We start from the raw sequence: 24,217 nt of genomic DNA, 5'->3' as shown, positions 1-24,217 counted from the left end.
TCAGTCAGTATCCTGAATTTCAATGCCCGATCCCAGTTGTTCCAAGGATAAGCTGCTTGAGGTGTCTGAAAGCAGTTTGATCTCCTCCTCCCATGGAAAACACATGTATACAGCCAAGCGCATGTGTATGGGAAAGTTGAGAGAAATAGCTGTCAGTCAAACAGGTTTATGGGGCACACAATTATTGAAATATCTTAAGATGACTAGAAAGTCTATTCTTACACACTGACTATAGGATTGAGGTCTTTAATGGTAAAGAAAACCCTGTGGGGTAGATTTGTAAAGCCAAATGTACCTTAATTTGTGGCAAAAAAACTGTATAACATAACTTTCATCACATTTATGATGTAAGAAGAAATTTAGATTAGACAGTCTAATAATGCGATTTATCCAACAGCATTAAACACTTTGATAAATCTGGTGCAGTTTAAGGCTATTGATTCTAAGTTTGCACTGTAAAACTTTTAGGCTAAGGCCCCATGTTGCAGAAACGCAGCATTTTTTGCTGTGGTTGCTGTTAATAGTGGCTTGAAAAGGAATGGAAAATATAAAGAAAGTATATAGATATTTCAATTCTGTTAAATCCACTTCTGAACGCAGCAAAATCTTCAACAAAATACACTGTGTTTCTGCAACGTTGGGCCTTAGCCTTAGATAACATTATTAAATCTTTTCCAGTATATGAGGTGTTACCGTAATTAAAACTAAACAATTTTGTCCCTCACAGAAAGCAAAAAGCCATCTAAAAAAGCAACAAAATGCTGGTGCCCCATCCATTCCAATACCAGGGCAAGCTTTTGGCTATGAAGAAACGGCAGATGGTTCTCTGGTCAGACAGAGCCCACCTATCACTGACAATACACTGGGGCCTGCTTTCTACCATCCTACAAATGTAAGTAAGACCTGTCCTGTAAAATTCAAGGAAGGAAGTAAAAACTATGAGTATCTTTTTTCTTCCAAAGATCAATTTTTGTAAATTGTAGCATGTCCATTTTATACTTATGGAGATGCTTGTGGTTTCCGTATAGGTATGATACTGTAGAAGTAGACTTCCCAAAGCTCTTTTTCGCTGCAGCTCGCTACTTGGGACCTTAGCTTAAAGTGTATTTAGGACTCTAATCTTAGATTGGTGGGGTCTGACTCCATATTGAAGAGAATCTAGCGCTCAGGAACAGGCACTTCTGCATACATTGTATGGTGCCCATGAATGGTACTGCAGCTCTCCCATTCAGTTGATATTATTGACCTTTGCTAATGACTAGTCATCAATACTGAAGTTCCTCTTGGTATACTTACAAAAATTTGAGTTTGTAAGTGTGGGAGAATGGCGTGTGCAATGCAGCGTGACCATGTCCCTTTCAGACATTAGCATGTCCCCTTTTTGTGAAGTCAGCTTGAAATATTATGACCATGACCTTTTTCAGATGTGGTCAGCACATAAATTTCCCAGGTCACATATAAAATGACTGCTAGTCCACTGGATCCAGGAATTGCCTGCTCTTCCAAAAACAATTTTGGAGCCTCCCAGACATTTTCCAAGTATACTTCATATATAGTACAATACTATGGATCTCTGTTGTATGAATTCATAAAACAGCACTCATTGGAATTTAAAGGATCAAACTATACCTCTCTGAGCCTACTATTTTCACATATGATGGTATGTTCCATCACATGTAATATTACAAAGGTAATCTCTTCTAGAAGCATAAAGAACCACCATATGGCAGTACACAAGATGGGGTCTATGTAACTGTTGTTTTTGTTTATACAAGATTATTTCTTTTTGAAAATTTTATATGCTACCATGCTTTAGATTTACTTAGTTTGTATCACCTTAAAAGCCTAAGTTAGGCCTCTTTTACATGACCGAGTCCTGTCCGTGGAAAACGTTATGTGTGGTGGTTGTGTTTCCTGGACTGAACTGTGCTGTGTACATAGGAGATGTAAAGATTGAGAGTCCTCAGTAGTTTGATACCTTTTTAATGGCTAACAAAAATATGATGACATATTGCGAGCTTTCGGAACTACTCGGTTCCTTCATCAGGCTGGTATAACACAATATCTGAAGGCATATCTCTTAGTCTGTGCCATGCTGTGATGTCCGTCAGTTTGTGGACCTGCAGTATTCAGTGCGGACCCCAGTCATGGCACGACACACCACGGATAAATATCTGGTGGTGTAAGAGGCCGCACTGAATACAATTGCGGACCATTTGCGGACTAAACTTACTGTGGTATAAGACCAGCCTTAGTCTATTCCGTGGAAATATAGTACATGCACTATTTTTCACAGATCACAGGCACCAGAACACGGCAGATGAACTCAGTCTGAATAAGGCGTTACTATTTTCTGTACTGTCTAAACATGCATATTGTTTCTAAAATGCTGTATGATAATGATTCCAGATCAAAGGAGATTCTTATTTTGGGAATAAACCTGCACATTAGTCACTGTATAATGCTCTCTAGTTAAGACAGAAAACACTTCCGAACGTAATGATGATGATAGTTTCCTGACCTAATCTTCTTATAATGCATTTAGGCTAAAATGTATTGAACTCATGTAGTTTATCTGCAATGATTTTAATACATCAGTTCTAAATGAACAATTGTCAGGCAAAATACCAAGGGAGATTTATCACGGCTGGTGTTTCCTTTATCCGTATTGATTAGAGATAGATTAGAGCGCTTATGCCGTGTGAAGGGACCCTTAGGCTGGCCACTTACATTCGAAATTAGTCGGCCAACATTTCTCCCAACAATCAGTTCTAAAAATATCATTTTGATTTTAGGATTATTCCACATCTCAGCCATCTCATAGATAACATTTATGGTAAATTTTTCAGAAAGTCAGACTACCCCAACAATTTTATCTAAACAGAGCATGTATGTTTATAGGGGATGGGATTAGCTGTTTGTCGAATGAACAGTGAGCTGACAACTATTGAAGACGTATGGGAATCTAAGTTTTCTGGATCTCTGCATGTTGCATATTGAGGTTAACTGCAACATTGTCTACATTGAATGGAAATTGGCTTTAGATTTTCATTTATTGTTTCTGCTTGAGCCTGAGTCAAGACTGCTTTCATATAATTGACAGCACTACAATCCATGTCCACAACTCTAACATGAAAAAGTAGCTTGTCACACACCACTACAATTATTTATAGATACTGGAAAACATAAAAACACAAAATAAAAAAAAAATACTACTAAGTCACATTTCAATTGGAAATTTCATCATATGAGAAATGACTGAAAGAATATTTTTCCTATCAAAATAGTGGACCCCGCTGTACCTCGGTGATGTGTTGGGTGTCATTGGAAACCATGAAATTATATAGTAGACTCAGCAATGAAATGTGATTTCCATAGTAAATAGAATGCACATAGCAATTGTAAAAACAGCCTTATACAATTCTTTTACAAAATGTTTTGCATTATACAGAGCAATGGCAATGACACTATGTATAATTTAATTCTGTTTAAACCTGTTATTTCTTTAAATGGTCACAAGCTTTTCAGAGAGCTCTATATCATTTCATAGAGCATGTGATTCTAGACCTAAATGCAACGCAGTTTAATTAAAAATATGGCTGCCTTCTATCTGAGAAATCTATCTAAAGTCAAAGCCCCACAGCCACACATTGCGAAACAATCCACACATTGAGAAAAAAATATACGCTGCGATTTCCAAAACCTGTGCAGTTCTGGAAATCACAGCATGTCAATTACACGTATGGAAACATTGGTGGCTCTCATATAAATATAATGCAAGCACATAGTCTGCAGATGAAACCTCTGCGGACCTTCTTTGAAAAGCCCTGTGGAAAAAAAAAGAGGTGGTTGCGGGGAAAAATCGTGATCCATTGATGCCACAATTTTTCTCACAGTGTTTTTTTTTCTGCAGCCCGCTATATTCTGCCTTAGCCCACAGTTCCTGGCTCTAGGTGTCTCCCTTCTAGCTAATTATCTGTCCAATCATTTGCTACTAAGAAAGTTCATCCCACTCTGTCCTGCTTATCTCAGTGAGTGAAGGGGTGGTCCTTGGCAGAACAATATCCGCAATGGATATGGAAAGGAGCAGACTGCTCCTTATTGTACATGCCTGAGACAGAACGTCTAATCTGAAAAACTAATAGGAAACTATGTATGAAGGTTTATGAAGTCATAGAACAGGCTGCCTATCAAGACCCTGCGGATATTTCTACTTTTCATTACAACTCAGGTACCCTTTAATTATTTTCAGTGTATGTTGACTTAGCATCACGCAACATTAGAGCATTACTGGGCTACTTAAGATGCTGAAAAGTAGACTTTCTGATTGTGGTAATATTAAATTGGATTAACCTCTTTTACCCAACTAATGAGGTTACAGGTCAAAGAATTTGTCAAAGGGTTAATCATTTTGGGGCCTCTCACATAGACATGGAAGCTATTGCTATAGCATTGACTCATATAATCATTTGCTGGAGACCCGACCTAGATGTCATAACTGTTAATAGAGATGAGCGAACACTAAAATGTTCGAGGTTCGAAATTCGATTCGAACAGCCGCTCACTGTTCGAGTGTTCGAATGGGTTTCGAACCCCATTATAGTCTATGGGGAACATAAACTCGTTAAGGGGGAAACCCAAATTCGTGTCTGGAGGGTCACCAAGTCCACTATGACACCCCAGGAAATGATACCAACACCCTGGAATGACACTGGGACAGCAGGGGAAGCATGTCTGGGGGCATAAAAGTCACTTTATTTCATGGAAATCCCTGTCAGTTTGCGATTTTCGCAAGCTAACTTTTCCCCATAGAAATGCATTGGCCAGTGCTGATTGGCCAGAGTACGGAACTCGACCAATCAGCGCTGGCTCTGCTGGAGGAGGCGGAGTCTAAGATAGCTCCACACCAGTCTCCATTCAGGTCCGACCTTAGACTCCGCCTCCTCCGGCAGAGCCAGCGCTGATTGGCCGAAGGCTGGCCAATGCATTCCTATGCGAATGCAGACTTAGCAGTGCTGAGTCAGTTTTGCTCAACTACACATCTGATGCACACTCGGCACTGCTACATCAGATGTAGCAATCTGATGTAGCAGAGCCGAGGGTGCACTAGAACCCCTGTGCAAACTCAGTTCACGCTAATAGAATGCATTGGCCAGCGCTGATTGGCCAATGCATTCTATTAGCCCGATGAAGTAGAGCTGAATGTGTGTGCTAAGCACACACATTCAGCACTGCTTCATCAAGCCAATACAATGCATTAGCCAGTGCTGATTGGCCAGAGTACGGAATTCGGCCAATCAGCGCTGGCTCTGCTGGAGGAGGCGGAGTCTAAGATCGCTCCACACCAGTCTCCATTCAGGTCCGACCTTAGACTCCGCCTCCTCCGGCAGAGCCAGCGCTGATTGGCCGAAGGCTGGCCAATGCATTCCTATGCGAATGCAGACTTAGCAGTGCTGAGTCAGTTTTGCTCAACTACACATCTGATGCACACTCGGCACTGCTACATCAGATGTAGCAATCTGATGTAGCAGAGCCGAGGGTGCACTAGAACCCCTGTGCAAACTCAGTTCACGCTAATAGAATGCATTGGCCAGCGCTGATTGGCCAATGCATTCTATTAGCCCGATGAAGTAGAGCTGAATGTGTGTGCTAAGCACACACATTCAGCACTGCTTCATCAAGCCAATACAATGCATTAGCCAGTGCTGATTGGCCAGAGTACGGAATTTGGCCAATCAGCGCTGGCCAATGCATTCTATTAGCCCGATGAAGTAGAGCTGAATGTGTGTGCTAAGCACACACATTCAGCACTGCTTCATCAAGCCAATACAATGCATTAGCCAGTGCTGATTGGCCAGAGTACGGAATTCGGCCAATCAGCGCTGGCTCTGCTGGAGGAGGCGGAGTCTAAGGTCGGACCTGAATGGAGACTGGTGTGGAGCGATCTTAGACTCCGCCTCCTCCAGCAGAGCCAGCGCTGATTGGCCGAATTCCGTACTCTGGCCAATCAGCACTGGCTAATGCATTGTATTGGCGTGATGAAGCAGTGCTGAATGTGTGTGCTTAGCACACACATTCAGCTCTACTTCATCGGGCTAATAGAATGCATTGGCCAGCGCTGATTGGCCGAATTCCGTACTCTGGCCAATCAGTGCTGGCCAATGCATTCTATTAGCTTGATGAAGCAGAGTGTGCACAAGGGTTCAAGCGCACCCTCGGCTCTGATGTAGCAGAGCCGAGGCTGCACAAGGGTTCAAGCGCACCCTCGGCTCTGATGTAGGAGAGCCGAGGGTGCACTTGAACCCTTGTGCAGCCTCGGCTCTGCTACATCAGAGCCGAGGGTGCGCTTGAACCCTTGTGCACACTCTGCTTCATCAAGCTAATAGAATGCATTGGCCAGCGCTGATTGGCCAATGTATTCTATTAGCCTGATGAAGTAGAGCTGAATGTGTGTGCTAAGCACACACATTCAGCTCTACTTCATCGGGCTAATAGAATGCATTGGCCAGCGCTGATTGGCCAGAGTACGGAACTCGACCAATCAGCGCTGGCTCTGCTGGAGGAGGCGGAGTCTAAGATCGCTCCACACCAGTCTCCATTCAGGTCCGACCTTAGACTCCGCCTCCTCCAGCAGAGCCAGCGCTGATTGGCCGAATTCCGTACTCTGGCCAATCAGCACTGGCTAATGCATTGTATTGGCGTGATGAAGCAGTGCTGAATGTGTGTGCTTAGCACACACATTCAGCTCTACTTCATCGGGCTAATAGAATGCATTGGCCAATCAGCGCTGGCCAATGCATTCTATTAGCGTGAACTGAGTTTGCACAGGGGTTCTAGTGCACCCTCGGCTCTGCTACATCAGATTGCTACATCTGATGTAGCAGTGCCGAGTGTGCATCAGATGTGTAGTTGAGCAAAACTGACTCAGCACTGCTAAGTCTCTGCATTCGCATAGGAATGCATTGGCCAGCCTTCGGCCAATCAGCGCTGGCTCTGCCGGAGGAGGCGGAGTCTAAGGTCGGACCTGAATGGAGACTGGTGTGGAGCGATCTTAGACTCCGCCTCCTCCAGCAGAGCCAGCGCTGATTGGTCGAGTTCCGTACTCTGGCCAATCAGCGCTGGCCAATGCATTCTATTAGCCCGATGAAGTAGAGCTGAATGTGTGTGCTTAGCACACACATTCAGCTCTACTTCATCAGGCTAATAGAATACATTGGCCAATCAGCGCTGGCCAATGCATTCTATTAGCTTGATGAAGCAGAGTGTGCACAAGGGTTCAAGCGCACCCTCGGCTCTGATGTAGCAGAGCTGAGGGTGCACAAGGGTTCAAGTGCACCCTCGGCTCTCCTACATCAGAGCCGAGGGTGCGCTTGAACCCTTGTGCAGCCTCGGCTCTGCTACATCAGAGCCGAGGGTGCGCTTGAACCCTTGTGCACACTCTGCTTCATCAAGCTAATAGAATGCATTGGCCAGCACTGATTGGCCAGAGTACGGAATTCGGCCAATCAGCGCTGGCCAATGCATCCCTATGGGAAAAAGTTTATCTCACAAAAATCACAATTACACACCCGATAGAGCCCCAAAAAGTTATTTTTAATAACATTCCCCCCTAAATAAAGGTTATCCCTAGCTATCCCTGCCTGTACAGCTATCCCTGTCTCATAGTCACAAAGTTCACATTCTCATATGACCCGGATTTGAAATCCACTATTCGTCTAAAATGGAGGTCACCTGATTTCGGCAGCCAATGACTTTTTCCAATTTTTTTCAATGCCCCCAGTGTCGTAGTTCCTGTCCCACCTCCCCTGCGCTGTTATTGGTGCAAAAAAGGCGCCAGGGAAGGTGGGAGGGGAATCGAATTTTGGCGCACTTTACCACGTGGTGTTCGATTCGATTCGAACATGGCGAACACCCTGATATCCGATCGAACATGTGTTCGATAGAACACTGTTCGCTCATCTCTAGTATTGATCCCACCTGCACCTGAGTAAGAGTATAATTCATTCAAGTGTAACTCTTTTTTTGTGTACAGTCATGGCCAAAAGTTTTGAGAATGACACAAATCTTATATTTTCACATGATCTGCTGGCCTCTGGTTTTTATGTGTGTTTGTCAGATGTTTTTATCACATACAGAAATATAATTGCAATCATATTATGAGTAACAAAAGCTTATATTGACAGTTAGAATGAGTTAATGCAGCAAGTCAATATTTGCAGTGTTGACCCTTCTTCTTCAGGACCTCTGCAATTCTCCCTGGCATGCTCTCAATCAACTTCTGGACCAAATCCTGACTGATAGCAGTGTATTCTTGCACATTCAATGCTTGCATTTTGTCAGAATTTGTAGGTTTTTGTTTGTCCACCCGTCTCTTGATGATTGACCACAAGTTCTCAATGGGATTAAGATCTGGGGAGTTTCCAGGCCATGGACCCAAAATCTCTATGTTTTGTTCCCTGAGCCATTTAGTTATCACCTTTGCTTTATGGCAAGGCGCTCCATCATGCTGGAAAAGGCATTGTTGATCGCCAAACTGCTCTTGGACGGTTGGGATAACTTGATCTTGGAGGACATTCTGGTACCATTCTTTATTCATGGCTGTGTTTTTAGGCAAGACTGTGAGAGAGCCGATTCCCTTGGCTGAGAAGCAACCCCACACATGAATGGTTTCAGGATGCTTTACAGTTGGCATCAGACAAGACTGGGGGTAGCGCTCACCTCGTCGTCTCCGAATAAGCTGTTTTCCAGATGTCCCAAACAATCGAAAAGGGGATTCATCAGAGAAAATGACTTTACCCCAGTCCTCAGCAGTCCACTCCCTGTACCTTTTGCAGAATATCAGTCTGTCCCTGATGTTTTTTCTGGAGAGAAGTGGCTTCTTTGCTGCCCTCCTTGAGATCAGGCCTTGCTCCAAGAGTCTCCACCTCACAGTGCGTGCAGATGCACTCACACCTGCCTGCTGCCATTCCTGAGCAAGCTCTGCACTGCTGGTAGCCCGATCCCGCAGCTGAAACACTTTTAAGAGACGGTCCTGGCGCTTGCTGGTCTTTCTTGGGCGCCCTGGAGCCTTTTTGCCAACAATGGAACCTCTCTCCTTGAAGTTCTTGATGATGCGATAGATTGTTGACTGAGGTGCAATCTTTCTAGCTGCGATACTCTTCCCTGTTAGGCCATTTTTGTGCAGTGCAATGATGACTGCACATGTTTCTTTAGAGATAACCATGGTTAACAGAAGAGAAACAATGATGCCAAGCACCAGCCTCCTTTTAAAGTGTCCAGTGGTGTCATTCTTACTTAATCATGACAGATTGATCTCCAGCCCTGTCCTCATCAACACCCACACCTGTGTTAATGGAGCAATCACTGAAACGATGTTAGCTGGTCCTTTTAAGTCAGGGCTGCAATGATGCTGAAATGTGTTTTGGGGGATAAAGTTCATTTTCTAGGCAAATATTGACTTTGCAAATAATTGCTGTTAAGCTAATCACTCGTTATAACATTCTGGAGTATATGCAAATTGCCATTAGGAAAACTGAAGCAGTAGACTTTGTAAAAATTAATATTTGTATCATTCTCAAAACTTTTGACTGTATGTAGAGCATATTTCTATTACAGTTTATCAACCTATCAAAGTTTCTTTTATTAGAAAACAGGTTATAAAGTTCCCATTACCAATGCTCTAAACATTGTTGGGGAGACTCTATCTGCACAAATGTACTCAATGCAGCATGTAGAGCCAAAGCATTTACCAAAGGGAGATACAGTATCATGTCCAATAGCTGTATCTCTGGTTTTCTACCACCTAGAAAAATGTTTATCTTCTTACCACAAGAAAGTACTAGATATAAAAGAATTACGCTGGGTTCACACCAGCGCCTGAACTCCGTTTTCAGGTTTCCGTCTTCTGCATGCAAGAGACGGAAACCTGTCATGCTGAGTGTGGCTGTGACCGTTGGTGAGCGTTTTATGCGCTCTACGGCGAAACCGTTTTTTTAAAACCGGACACAGAGTACTGCATGTCCGACTCTGTGTCCGGCTTAAAAAAAACGGTTTCACCGTGGAGGGCAAAAAACGCTCACCGGCGCACACAGCCGGAGACTTTTCAAGCCCATTCAATTGAATGGGATTGCAACATGCCGGCAGGTTTCCGTCTCCTGCCCCTGTTTTGTGCAGGAAACGGAAACCTGCAGAACGGAGTACGGGCGCAGATGTGGATGAGCCCTTAGAGATATTACTACCAGAAGTTAAAAACACAGAAGATAATGACCCTCAGCACTCCAAGGAATTTTTCATTGTAAGTAATGTTTATTACATCAAAACAATCCATATACCTTAGTCAGTGATGTTTCAGTTCTTCCTGAACTTTTATCAGGTCATTGGATTGCCGAAAGGAAAAGAGGATGCAGAGAGTTAGCCTGAAACGTTACTGACCAGGTCATTGGACTGACTTCATCCCTAAGCACCCATACATCTAGGAGTGCCATATTATCTTTATATAGTTAAAAACACAGTCGGGAATGTGATTTTATAAGCAACAAGAAGTTTAAATTCTCGTCTGTGTTTTTAACTAATGATAACTCAAGTTCTGTTCCAGCTAGTATTTTAGTCTTGGCATGAGAATCTCAGCTTTCTGGAACCTAGACGAGTTTGAGCCAGTTCTTGATGTAAATTATAGTAAATTTGCTGGACTGCTAGGCCTCCAGCTACGGTCTGCCTTAACAAGCTATCTTTCTGGAAATGTGGTGTATATGCACCAAAGAGCGAAAATTCTGACCCAATAATGGTTTACACACACACACACACAAACTGTTTTTAAAACTTAACTTTGAATAAATCCAAAAAAATGCTACCAATGCCAGTGCCAAAATAATCAGAATGGTCTTACCAAGACATCCACCCTGCTGAAGTTCATATTGTGGTCCAGAATGACTAGTGGAGTGTTCATCCTACAATGCTCCACAGTTCATCATATCCTCTTAGGTATTAGGTGCTACAAACTTATCCAAGACAGCTCTCACTAGAAGGCCTGCCTTGTTGGCAAACAAGGGGAAAGGGAAGGCCTACAGCCATTGTCATGAGACCTTCTTTCTGCATTATGCTCCTTGCTGTGGCGTACCAGTGTCATATGAGTAAGAAATTACGAAGCTGAAAATTTAGGAGTTGTCTTCATAGAGTTAACCCCTTTCAGAAATCAGCCGCAGCCAGCCAGTTGTCGTCCCTCTTGTCTTGCATAGCAGCTATGTATATAGCCTTCCTTTTGATTTTCTGTTTTGCCCCATGGAGGGAGGGAGGAGGCGCTGTCTATGATGTCAATATACCTTATTAGGGCTTGAGGACAGGGGTTTCTTCTGCGACCCAGAGGACCACATGCACTTTAGCATTTACATTTACTTGAATTGCCTTGAAGTTTTGAGTTATTAATATTGAATAATATATTGTGTCACTTGATATTCCATAGGCATATTTTTATCCTAATGTACGTACTATTTTATTGCTGTCTGAAGAAGCTTCCCTACCCCTGAGACTTTAGTTCCTGGTCACTATGGTAGATTTCCAGCTCTGCAGGAAGCATTATCAATAATTTTTCACCAGGAAAGCTAGCGGCACAGCAGCTCATTCTCATTATGGTAATTTGAAATATGCATGGAATATGTTCTATGCGCAATAACTTATTCTGGTAAACTTTACTCAACATTCATAAAAAATTAAGAGAAAATATATTCATTAAAGTAAAGATGCAGGCTGAGTGCTGACACTTTTATTTGTTAATCTGTCTCTGTGGAGTTCCATACTTCTATGTTGTCGCAGTCTTTTATATGGTTATTTATTTAGGATTTTCTTTTTATCTGTCTCTTGATTTGTTTTCATTACTGCGCTTGGCTTCTTAGAAGTGTTTTATTTTCAAGATCACTGGAACACACATATGCATCTGAAAGTCACTCTGGCCATGCCGAACCTTATGTTTCTGTAAATAATATTTCTTTCTAGACGAGTCCGTGACTTGCATGTCTGCCCCATTTCTCAGCTATTCCTGGATTAAATCAGGCATAGTATGTGATTAAGTTCAGAAATAAAGGGGTAGTAAAGACACCATCTGCTGTTTATCTATAGCTCAAGTCATTGCTGTTTTAATTCATTGCTGTTATAGAATGGAACAAAACATGTAGATGAGAATTGTGTATTGTTTGATGTTTCTGATCAGTCAGACGTATAGCCCGACATAGCGTCATTTCAGAATGGAGCCAGTTATGTGCTATTTTATGGACTTCCATAATGTAATGTTATTGTTGAAATAAAACAGTAGTATTAATAGGACCTTTAGCCATGCAAATGCATGTTTATTGCAGGCTGTCAGCAGGGTGACAATCATGGGGTGCCATAGGGTGCACAATCCAGACAGAAAGTTTTTGATTCAAGTGATTACATTTATATATTCATATAAATGTATAGGTAAAAAATATGCAAATCTATTCTCCTGGATGGAATTAGGAGAACAGAGTGCACTCTGTACACCACCCTATAGAGGGCAGCATCCTTAACATCATGAACGACTCAGTTATAAAGTCTTTTAATCATAATGTGGATTTTAATTGCTAAATCAGTATTTCTGTCCCAAAAGGAACAGATTCCCAGCTATGGACAGCGCTGTTTTGGCCTATTGGGCCATCCTCAGCATAGTGTAGGGATACTGATTTAGCAGAGTGAGAGACTATAGACCAGGGTATGGGGACACTCGTCCACATTAGGGAGAGTGCCTTCATAGGCAGTACGGAGACTTACAAGTCATTCCTGCTCCGCTAGGGATTATGGGTAAAAATGCAAATCTATTCTCCTGAAGGCAAACACTCTCCCTAATGTGGACGAGTGCCCCCATACCCTGGTCTATAGTCTCTCACTCTGCTAAATCAGTATCCCTACGCTATGCTGAGGATGGCCCAATAGGCCGAAACAGCGCTGTCCATAGCTGGGAATCTGTTCCTTTTGGGACAGAAATACTGATTTAGCAATTAAATCCACATTATGATTAAAAGACTTTATAACTGAGTCGTTCATGATGTTAAGGATGCTGCCCTCCATAGGGTGGTGTACAGAGTGCACTCTGTTCTCCTAATTCCATCCAGGAGAATAGATTTGCATATTTTTTACCCATAATCCCTAGCGGAGCAGGAATGACTTGTAAGTCTCCGTACTGCCTATGAAGGCAAACACTCTCCCTAATGTGGACGAGTGCCCCCATACCCTATAAATGTATAGGCTAATATATAAATAACATGTGTATACAATCATACTTCAATATACACACACAAATATGGTGACATACACATTTTTTTTTAATATTTCCTACTTTTTTCTGCTACTTTGCTGGTCTAATTTTTGGTAAGAAATATGTAGAAATGCATTGATAAGAAATATAGGCATCCAGGCAGCTAAATTGCTAATCCCATTAAAATGGCAGAGCCTTCCCCCATGCACCAGTGGAGAGAAAGTCAACCAACTCCATAGGTTTGAAGAACTTTGTAGCTGGAAACTTGTCTCCAGGACTAGATTTCTCACCACCTGGAAGCCATGGCGTAAATCCATGACGTAATATAGAGTGGATTAACCGGAAATGACTTCCCCCTTACCTTAGCCCCCTTCTCCCTCCCTCCCCACACTGGCACTCAACCTACATCTCTCCCTAATGGCTTCTATTATATATTCTATATATTATAATTGTACCCTCCCTAGTTAAGATCTTCCTATATTAAGTCCTTCTGATCTGTATCCCTGTTCCATTTGTTTTACGCTGTTTCTTTACTCACATCATGTACTTCCTGCTCAGAAGTATACATTTGTGTTTCACTCTACATATTTTATTCTGACTTCGTAAAGTTTATTTATGTTTTAAAAATTCTGAAAACGAAAGAAAGACTGAAGAAAAAAAAAAGAAAGAGGAAAGAAATCCAAGCATGTGAATAATCTCTAAGCCTAAGGTTATGCCTATGGAAGTTTATACAATAGGGGAAATGTATCAGTTTCCTTATGTAGCAGGATAATATTGGTGCAAGAAAGGGCCCGGCACCAAATGTGCGCCACCACCCTTGTATTGCACCTCACTAACCACATTGAGGAAATGTGGCTGGAATGTGGTGGATAGAAACGTTACGGAGGCGCCTTCCATTGACATATTTATTATAAATCATACCAATTTTCTGGCATGCATTATAACTGAAATCTACACCAGTTTCCAGCTTTATCTTCTTCATAAAAATCATGACCTGCGCCATTCGGGGCTTTTATTAAGACTGACGTTTATAGGGCCAGTCTTAATAAATCTGCATTGGTAAATTTTTTTCTGCATATATAACACTTACATAAATAGCCATTATAACTAGAAGCAGAAGAAATACAATATACAGTATAATAACACAGGAAAACTCACCTGTAGCATGTGTACACATATTTAGCCATGTGTAGACCTCACTTGTGATGGGTTGTGTCTGGTTTGGTCAGCAGGAGGCAGCAGTGCTCTGTTGATGAACATGTGTAGACTCAGAATCCGATATTCTGCTATTACTGCAAATTTTGTTCATTGATTGTGACTTAGGCATTACAGGGATATTACAGCTAAGTATCATTATCATCATTGGCTTAAGCTTTTATGAAGACGGATGAGAAGGTATATATTAAAATGATAGAATAGCCAAGTACACATTATATTAACAAGGACACCCAAACAGAATCAGTACAGTAACTATATATATGTAAGTATAATGAAGGTTGTGGAGAGGGGAGCCCTGTATAGCTGATATAAACAAGCAAGGCCGTACCCCCTCATAGGGGGCACCACAGCAGCCACGTGCAATGATTTATATTTGGTATGAATATAGTGACTGGGCAGCATGTGGCACTTTCTGTAAAGCTTGTTTAGGTCACTTGGACATCACAGAGGGCTATCCCATTCACAACATAATTGTTTAGGCTTTATTCCCATGACTGTGTATAACTGCTGTGTGACGGACGTTTTTGTAAACTGCTATCAAACAGCTGTTTTAATATCCGTGGATTTCTTTCTTTTTTTTTTTTTTGTAGATTGTGAGCCCCACATGGAGCTCATAATGTACATTTTTTCCCTGGAATATGGGATGGAAATCCATGCAAACATAGGGAGAACATACAAACTCCTTGCAGATGTTTTTTTGCCCTTGGTGGGGGATTTGAACACCAGGACCCAGCGCTGCAAGGCTGTAGTGCTAACCAATGAGCCACCGTGTGTCCCCCTATATACATGGATTTCTAGGAATCTATTTACGTGTCTGTTTTTTTGACAGACTGTTTTTTTTACGGCTGTGATAAAAAAAAATTACATGCTCTATCTTTGTCCATACAGATAGACATAAAGCTAGCCATGTAAATAGACCCACAGACATTCATGGGTTTTTAAATCACTGTTGAGTGAATAAGCCCCTTCAATGGGCTTTGCTGTACCAATACCACCATTTTTCATGGACACTAGGTCCATGAAAAACAGCACTGTCGTGGGAATAAGGACATATAGACATGTGAAAAGAGTCACTGAAAACAGCTTTTCTCACTCCTAAGGACAAATACCAAGTTTCATCTGCTGCAGCCGCTATAGCTTTGAAACGTTATAAATAATATGAAAATTAGTTCATTTCACGGTCAAGAAAACATAGCAACAGTTAAAGGATTTTTTTAACCTTTTGATATTGGTGACCTATTCTTAGGATAGGTCATTGACACCAAACTGGTTGGGATATCGAACAACACGCTCCCATAGAAATGAATGGAAGCACCTGTGACTCTGACTTTGCCGGCGTCCGGCCGGCGTCACAGGTGCTTCCATTCATTTCTATGGGAGCGTGTTGTTCGGATCGGCTGATCCGAACAGTGTTCGCTCATCTCTAGCAGTAACACATTATTAGCAGATGCTGTATTTGTGCTCTTGCTACTTCTTTCTTTCTTTACAATGTTCGCTCATCTCTAGTTACAGCTTTACAGGTACTGACTAGGTTCACATTACTGTTTCTGAATGCTTCTATAGCATGTCCTAAACTGTGCTGCTGCTACTTCAAAGACAGTTATGGAACAGAATGGTTTTCTCCTCGTGCTGTCTATAGGGGTTATCATAGTAGTTAGTAGTGATCGTGGACAGGTAAGCACACTTTAGGCTACAAGGTGGATGCAAATGTTAAATGGGACTGGCTGTACTCCCATAAAGAATAATAGAAGATAGGACAGTAATCCAAATTTATATGAGTTTGCGTTAACTTTTTTTTATAATAGAGTTTTCCAGTCTAGGACAACAAATGTCAGTCTGAGGATTCATTACAGCAAACTATACAACATTCCTTTAGCCACTGCAACATAAGGGGGTGGCACAGGCTGCTCCAAAACTTTACAGATGCCCTGCCTTGGCTCCACTTCAGGACCCTGACATTTTTCCTTGTGTCTTCTGAATATTGTACCTGGAGAAGGCTGTTGTGCCTGAAATGTTGCAAATTATAAATACATTGGCTGGATTTTTGTACTGCCTGCATACGCTCTGGATTTGTATACTAAGGGTCTGTTCACACAGAGTTTTTTTGGCAGCGGATTTTGACGCGTAATCCGCCTCAAAATCCACTGCCAAAAACGCCTCCCATTGATTTCAATGGGAGCCTCTCACTTCTTTTTTCTCCTAGAGGTGGTAGCGGAAAAAAGAAGCAAGCTGCCCTATCTTGCCGCAGATTCCTCGGCTGACTCATCCGCGGCGCGAGTAGGCCTAATCTGGAGTGGAATGCCACGACAGGATGCCAGTGCACTGCATCGGCATCCCGTCCCAGCTAGCCATGTGGAATGTTCACATGTGAAAGCAAATTCGGCCTTGTGAACATACCCTAAGTGGTTTGTTGTATTGGATCTGAAGACTGACATTTCTGAAATACAGTAAAAGGAAGTTCAAATAAGTTTGGAGTGTTATCCAATCTTCTACTTATTCTTATAGAAACTAGTGTCCGCACCCCAGGTCATGTAATGAAAATAGAAATAGAGCCTGCAAAGGAGAAAACTGCTAAAGATGCAAGATAAAGTCACATAAAGGCCCGAATTTGTGCTACTCTTCATGTACATACATATTACAGCCTTCTCTGAGAGGTCATTTATTTAACAAACTGAATTTTTATTAGTTTTATAACTGTTAAGCAAGACAGTCACGTTAAAGCCAATAAAGTACAAAGTGCCAATACATGTTGCATTAGGTGTATACAAAGTCAGATAAAGTGGTTTGTTAGATGGCTGTGAAATCAACAAAAAGAAGGGGGGCAGGAGGTGTCCCGATTACTACTCAAACTGCCAATAAAAGGGATGGGGGAGCAGGAAGAACGAAAACAAGAGAAGAAGGAGAGGATAAAAGGAGGGAGTGAAGGAGGTAAACTCAAGTAGTTTTGTTGGCAGAGATTGTCAATGTTGTCCCAGGATTTACATTGTTTTAATAGTGTTGTCTCTTGTCTCCCTGCGGAGCACAAAGCCAAATCAGTCATTATGTATCACGGTGAGGGAGGAGAGAGGCAAGTCGGTTAGCAATTGCCTTGTTAACAATTTCATATCCAAGCTGACCAGGGAAATTAACTTATAGTTTGCACAGTGTCCCGGATACTTGCTTGGTTTGGGTGTACCAACAACCATTGCCATCAAGGACTGTGGCACAAAGGGATTTCTAATGGGAAACTGAGTTAAACACTTTAGTAGTTGGTCTGCAAATTCCCTAAAGTGGGCCATCAGACCATCAGGACTCAGGCCTTCCCTCTGTCCGTTGGCATCTTCAATGGACCCCCGTCAGTTAGCATTTTGATGTTGCTCATACTTTTCAGTTTTTGTTTTATGCCTCAAGTATATTAAAGGTTAAGTTTTATTAAGATGTTGAATGCTGGAGTTTTACACAAATTATAAAAAAGAATGGTAATAGTCTATAAAAGTGGCCGCAATGTCAGTAGGGTTGTATAGCGCCCTGCCCTCTGGAGTTTTAAGGGATGGGACAGGAGATTTAGAGAGCTTTGGTTGATGGAAGGAGATCCTTCCAGGTTTGTTGGAGTATTCGTAGAAGAAATGTTTAGCTCGTTTGTGAAACCTGACATAGTTCTGGCATATGAGGGAGTGGATTTCTAAACTAGTGGCCAGGAGAGGGGTCAATGTCTGCATGTCACCAGTCAATTTGTGGGTCTGCTCTAGATTGTGGTGTTCTTGCAGGAGTTTTGCCATTAGAAAAGCCCTGTCTTTTTTCAGCCTGGTTCCCTATTGAGTGAAGGAGGAGGGGGTGGAGTCTGCCTCGTGTTGGACCAAAAAGTCCATAATAGCCTGATGCACCGCCACCATGCAGCCCAAGTCCTGAAGCAAGCTAGAGTTCATTCTCCAGCTACACTCACCCCTAACAGTCTCTGGGAGAACAAGGGAGACAAAGATAGAGGTGTGATCTAACCAGATCATTGTTCCAATGTCACTTACTGGCTCCTATTGCAGAAGCGAGTGGGAAAGGATAAAGAAGTCTAGTCAGCTGTAGGTGTCATTCACCAAGGAATAATAAGAAAAGTCCTTCACCTGAAATTGTTGAAGCCTCCACACAACCACAAGGAACATAGAAAAAAACCTATGCTGGAGAGCGGATGTTTGGGAAGCAAAGAGGGTCGAGGAATCCAATCTCGATCCAGCATGAAACTAAAGTCCCCACCTACTATGATAATCCCCTCTGCAAAGTCATAGAGGATTTTCGTATGAATGAGCCTGGTCCTGATTTGGTAGATAGAGGTTGGCTAGGGTCATAATTCTATTTGCAGTGCGGAGTTTGAGGAACACAAAACAAAAATTTTAGATTCCAGCATGCTAGATGCTACAGACTTATGTGTAGCAATGCAATGATTCCTTCTTTGGAGCGTATCAATGGGTTGGCGCTGTGAAACCAAAATGTGAAGTATCTGTCTCACAGGGTGGGCATGTGAACAGTTTTGAAGTGTGTTTTTTGGAGTAAGAGTAGTTGAACTCTTTGATGTCCATGTGATCTAGTATTTGAGAACAATTTTTAGGCGTGTTGAAGACCCTCACATTCAGGGAACAGGATTTGAGGTGATAGGGACATCAATGGATCCCTCCGTATGTTGTAGAGGTCCTAATTAGAGATTAGATCGCAGGCCTGCAGAAGACACACGCACACAGCTGATGGTGTACAAAGTGAATTCTAATTTTATTGTAAGAAAAAGGTAGTTTAAATACATTACAGACAAAGAGCTGGCTTGGCTATTCTAATTAGTATAACATGATTGGTCATAGAGATATAAGATAAGCCTGGCACATGACTATTGGCTGAGGCCTGATATAATCTGCATCTCATTATAGCTTTCCAAACTGGGATGGACTTTCCCATGAAACAAAGAAGGATTCAAAATACTTATGTGTGAGCTAACATCCCAGACTATGTCTATATGTATATATCATGGCAAAAGAGATAAGATGACATGTTCCAACCTAATTAACAATAAGCTACATAGATTCTGTCTATACACACTCTAAGTGACCTTCATATACCATAAAATATGACAAAGTGCCCAGATACCATAAGATTAATACTTTTGTTGGTTATGTGTCCATACATCATGTAAAGGAGATAAGAGATATACAAAGTCAGCTGCATCTTCTCAAAATGAGGCCCTTGAGAGATAAGGATTAGCGACCTATGCATTAACGTTCATTATCACATTCCTTAAAGTCTAACAAAGGGCCTCCTTGACTTAAGCAGAAAAATACATACTTATACAGTTTATATGTGAAAGAGTACAAGATGGCTGCCAAAATACAAAGATGGAGGACTTAACTCTAACAGAGGGTAAACATGATGGTGGGAATTTGAGTCCAACAACGACCTCTGGTCACTTGAGAAGGGAACAGTAGGGGAAGAAACAGGAGAGAGGGGAGAAGGAAGGAGATGAAGAGGGGAGAGCAAAGAAAAGGACCTAGAAAAGAAAAAAAGCAAGCAAATATAAACATATATATGAACTTGGTCTTCTTAATTTAGGGGCAATACACAAAAAACTTTAAATTGGTGGATGGTATTGGAAGAAACTTGGAGGAGACAACAATATCTTCATTAAGTGTCAGCATTATGTTGTTTGCTGAACCATTGCAATTGAGTTACTAAATGGGGTTGTTGGCATATCACATTCCTACTGCCTGTTGCCAAAAATCATTGGGGAGTCAGCAAGTTCTCACTCTTTCTCCATGTTGTGAAGCTCTGACAGAGAAGCAAGACAATTAAAATGATAAGAATGAACTATAACTGCTATACCACATCACAGCCCTTTAGGCAAAGTACAGAAATCCATAGCTATATATATTCAGTACTTTGAAGGCATGAGCATTGAGATCCTCCCCAGAGATATTTCCTATGGTCCAGGATAATGGAAAGTAGAACCTTGTCGTTGTATTTTTAGACATTGTCCTTATATATAGAGTTTACATTTGTTGCGGACTATAAAGAAAATCCGATGACGTTCAACTACAGTTCATGGAAATAACACAAAGAGTATGCATATTTCTTAAGGTGAACCTTACCTAATATGCACTAGGCACAAGATTTTTTATCATTTTTCAATTGTTTTTGTTATCGATTTATTAGAAAATTATGTTTTAATTATACTTAAACTGTATTCTGACACTTGCGTGATAATTTTAAGAAGTAAATCAATCCATATTTCCATTTGTATCTGCTTTTGAGTTAAAGTCTATGGTTTTGGGCACATTCACTTGACCGAGTTTCAGCTCAGTTTTAAACTCGCTCTGTGTTCTGGCCGGATTTATTGGCTTGCACCTTATTCCGGGAGAGGGTCCTCTAGCATTATCTATGCTATGTCCCAGTGACATACTGTCTTGTATTGCAATGTCGGCGGGACTCAGGGACTACTAGCAACATAGATAACTATAATACTAGGAGTCCTTCTCCCGGCATCAGATGCAGGCCAGTAAACTGGCCAACATGTGGACCGAGTTTCACAGATGACATTAGGTTCTATGAATGTGCCCTTAGTTAAAATATGAATGAGAAACTGCAGAGAAACAGTGCATGCATCAGGTATACCCAAAAACCAAAAAGGTAAAAGAAGGTATTAGTTGAGCACCTGCTGTGTGCATTTATCACTCTTCATTGCATCAAGTTTGTACATTAGTCCTGTGTTATGACATCATTATGCCTAGTAACATAATTCAGGTTTTTTTTTTCTGTGCTGTGATTTCACTGTGTTCCTGGTTAATGGTACACCGGTAACCCCATTCTCTGATATCACTTTGTGTATTATCCCTGAACTGTGACATCATCGTGTGCATTATCTCTGTACCATGATATCACTTTGTGCATTATCCATACCCTGAGTTCTCACTGTGCATTAGCTCTGTATTGTAACATCACTGCATGCAATATCCCTGTATTATGACATCACTGTATGCATTATCCTTGCACTGTGACATCACTGTGTGCAGTATCCCTGTACTATGACATCACTGTATGCATTATCCTTGCACTGTGACATCACTGTGTGCACTGTCCCTGTACTATGACATCACTGTATTCATTATCCTTGTACTGTGACATCACTGTGTGCAATATCTCTGTACTATGACATCACTGTATGCATTATCCTTGCACTGTGACATCACTATGTGCACTATCCCTGTACTATGACATCACTGTATTCATTATCCTTGCACTGTGACATCACTGTGTGCAGTATCCCTGTACTATGACATCACTGTATGCATTATCCTTGCACTGTGACATCACTGTGTGCACTGTCCCTGTACTTTGACATCACTGTATTCATTATCCTTGCACTGTGACATCACTGTGTGCAGTATCCCTGTACTATGACATCACTGTATGCATTATCCTTGCACTGTGACATCACTATGTGCACTATCCTTGTACTATGACATCACTGTATTCATTATCCTTGCACTGTGACATCACTGTGTGCACTGTCCCTGTACTATGACATCACTGTATTCATTATCCTTGCACTGTGACATCACTGTGTGCAATATCTCTGTACTGTGATATCACAGTGTGTGTCACCCCTATATTGTGACATCACTGTGCTTATTACCCCTGCACTGTTGTACCATTATGTGCATTATCTCCACACTGTCATATCACTGTGTATATCATCCCTGTACTGTAACATAACTGCCTGCATTATCCCTATACAGTACAGTAATATCATTTCATTACCATATCATTGTATGAGCTATTTCTGTTTGTGGAGATCACTTTATTATCATTTTGCATTTTATGCAATTACATTTATATACTCTTTATTGTTATATTTCCCTGTCTTTTCTCCTATTCAGACATCACTGTGTGCCTTATGTCTGTACTATGACATCTCTGTGCATAAGAGACCAAAGCAGGATTCTTTTTCATCTTCTACACTGCTAAATATGAAGCAGAATCCTGGTGTGTTCTTACTAGTGTGTTAATATATGAAGATACACTTTATATTAACTAATAGGGATAGGAAGAAATAAAGAGGAATACAAGCATTATTCTTCAGCGCCAATGTTGACCTCTTCAGTGTTAGAAGGGTTAGAATGCTGAATTTTAATCCAACTAGGTCAACATGAGCAAGTTGTTTAAATTTTCTTGTCATTTGGGTTTCCCTTGATCACTTTGATTTTCTAGACTGTGTGATCATGTGTGTTAGGATACATTCTAAAAATATACACATTCACAAAAAGAATATCATGCCCAGAAAGAAATTATTATATTGCATGCAATTATGTCTCAGGCAGATATGTAAATGATTACAGGTGTGGTCTAATTAGACACAGGAGGGCGTAAAAGTGTTTAGCCCCACTACCTATAAAAAGATTCTCAGGAGCTACCTTTGGGTAGTGTACCTCTTGGTAAGAAATTGTTGGCTGCTAGATATTCCCCTACACTGCACTCAAAACCATTTTGCCCAGTTGACAGTCTTTGAAAAGTGGTGTCGAACTGAGAGAACCAGGATGGTCATTTTGCCAAATTGCCTGCCTTCTAGGCTGTTTTGACCTGGCTGTAAGGAAGTTTTGGGGCAGTGGTTATGCAAGGGCATGCACACCTGGTAAAAAGGCTTCATATGATTCAGGCAGATCATCAATAAACAGGATTGTTTGATCCATCAACAAGCAGGAGAAGCTCCCAAAGTTTCCTTGCCCACTATCTCTAGATACTGTCTCTGCCCTAACCACTTCCAGGCACTGAATAAAAGGAAATTTGAATGGCATATCAACAAGCCATCAACGACTTCATTTGCAGAGGTGTCATGAACTAAAAATCTGGACTGCAGCTATGGTGTTTTGCAGAAATTCAGGTTCTGCTTGGGATCCAACAGTGATTCGGTTAAAGTATGGAGGCCTTGTGGTGATCACTGCTGATCACTTCAGTCCTGCCTTTGTTATGGAGCAACACACTGCCCCATGTGCTGGTGGGATGATCTGGGGTGCCATCTTATATGACAGTCTGTTATCTCTTCTGGTGATATGAGGGACACTAGCAGTTCAGAGATATGCGGTGAGCTTATGAAAGCACATGGATCCCATAGACTATAATGATGTCCTTGTGTTTTCCGTGCAGTCTCCGCACAAGTCATGCAAAGAGAAAAGTAGTTCATGAAGTACTTTTCTCTTTGTATGTTCTGTGCGGACACTGCGTGGAAAACACACGAACATCATTATAGTCTATGAGGTCCGTGTGCTTTCATTAGCTCACCACTTGTCAATGCATTCTGTATTCAGTTCGGGGGGGAGGGGGGGCCCAAAAGGAATACCAAACGCAGATGTGAACCAGGTCTAACCCAAAAGGGCACTAGAGACTTATTTCAATAGCAATCTTTTTTGCAAAAAAACTGATCCTTCCTAATAGAGTCATCACATATTTTAGCATTCTATTCACCCAGGAAGTTTCATTTGAATCCAACAAATACTTCTTAGTGTAGTATTTTATTTGCAAATGAGTGTAAATGACTTTGTGTTCACACAGATTAATGTTCATGTGAAAATGAGATGAAAGAAATTGTGAACAAATAAGCAGTTCATCTTTCACACCATAAGCATTTAGTATAAAGTGCCCTGATGGGTTGATACACCATTTGCATTTTTACCCTGTAAGGCTAAAGCCCCATGTAGCAAACCACTGTAGAATAAACTGCAGTGGAAACGC

At 41.5% G+C, this 24,217-nt stretch overlaps 1 protein-coding gene across 1 annotated transcript in view; it reads left to right on the top strand.

Annotated features, from left to right (window-relative positions):
- Nucleotides 1-24,217, top strand: part of STPG2 (sperm tail PG-rich repeat containing 2) — a 571,273-nt gene that overhangs the window by 8,045 nt on the left and 539,011 nt on the right. Inside the window, exon 4 of the mRNA XM_075285753.1 lies at nt 728-892. Within this exon, the coding sequence (XP_075141854.1) occupies nt 728-892 (165 nt within the window). The remainder of the gene's footprint in view (nt 1-727; nt 893-24,217) is intronic.

Source organism: Leptodactylus fuscus, chromosome 1 (genome assembly GCF_031893055.1).
Source record: "Leptodactylus fuscus isolate aLepFus1 chromosome 1, aLepFus1.hap2, whole genome shotgun sequence".
In the NCBI taxonomy this organism is placed as follows: Eukaryota; Metazoa; Chordata; class Amphibia; order Anura; family Leptodactylidae; genus Leptodactylus; species Leptodactylus fuscus.
The sequence above is the reverse complement of the archived record's forward strand: the minus strand, read 5'-3'. Positions and strand labels throughout refer to the sequence as shown.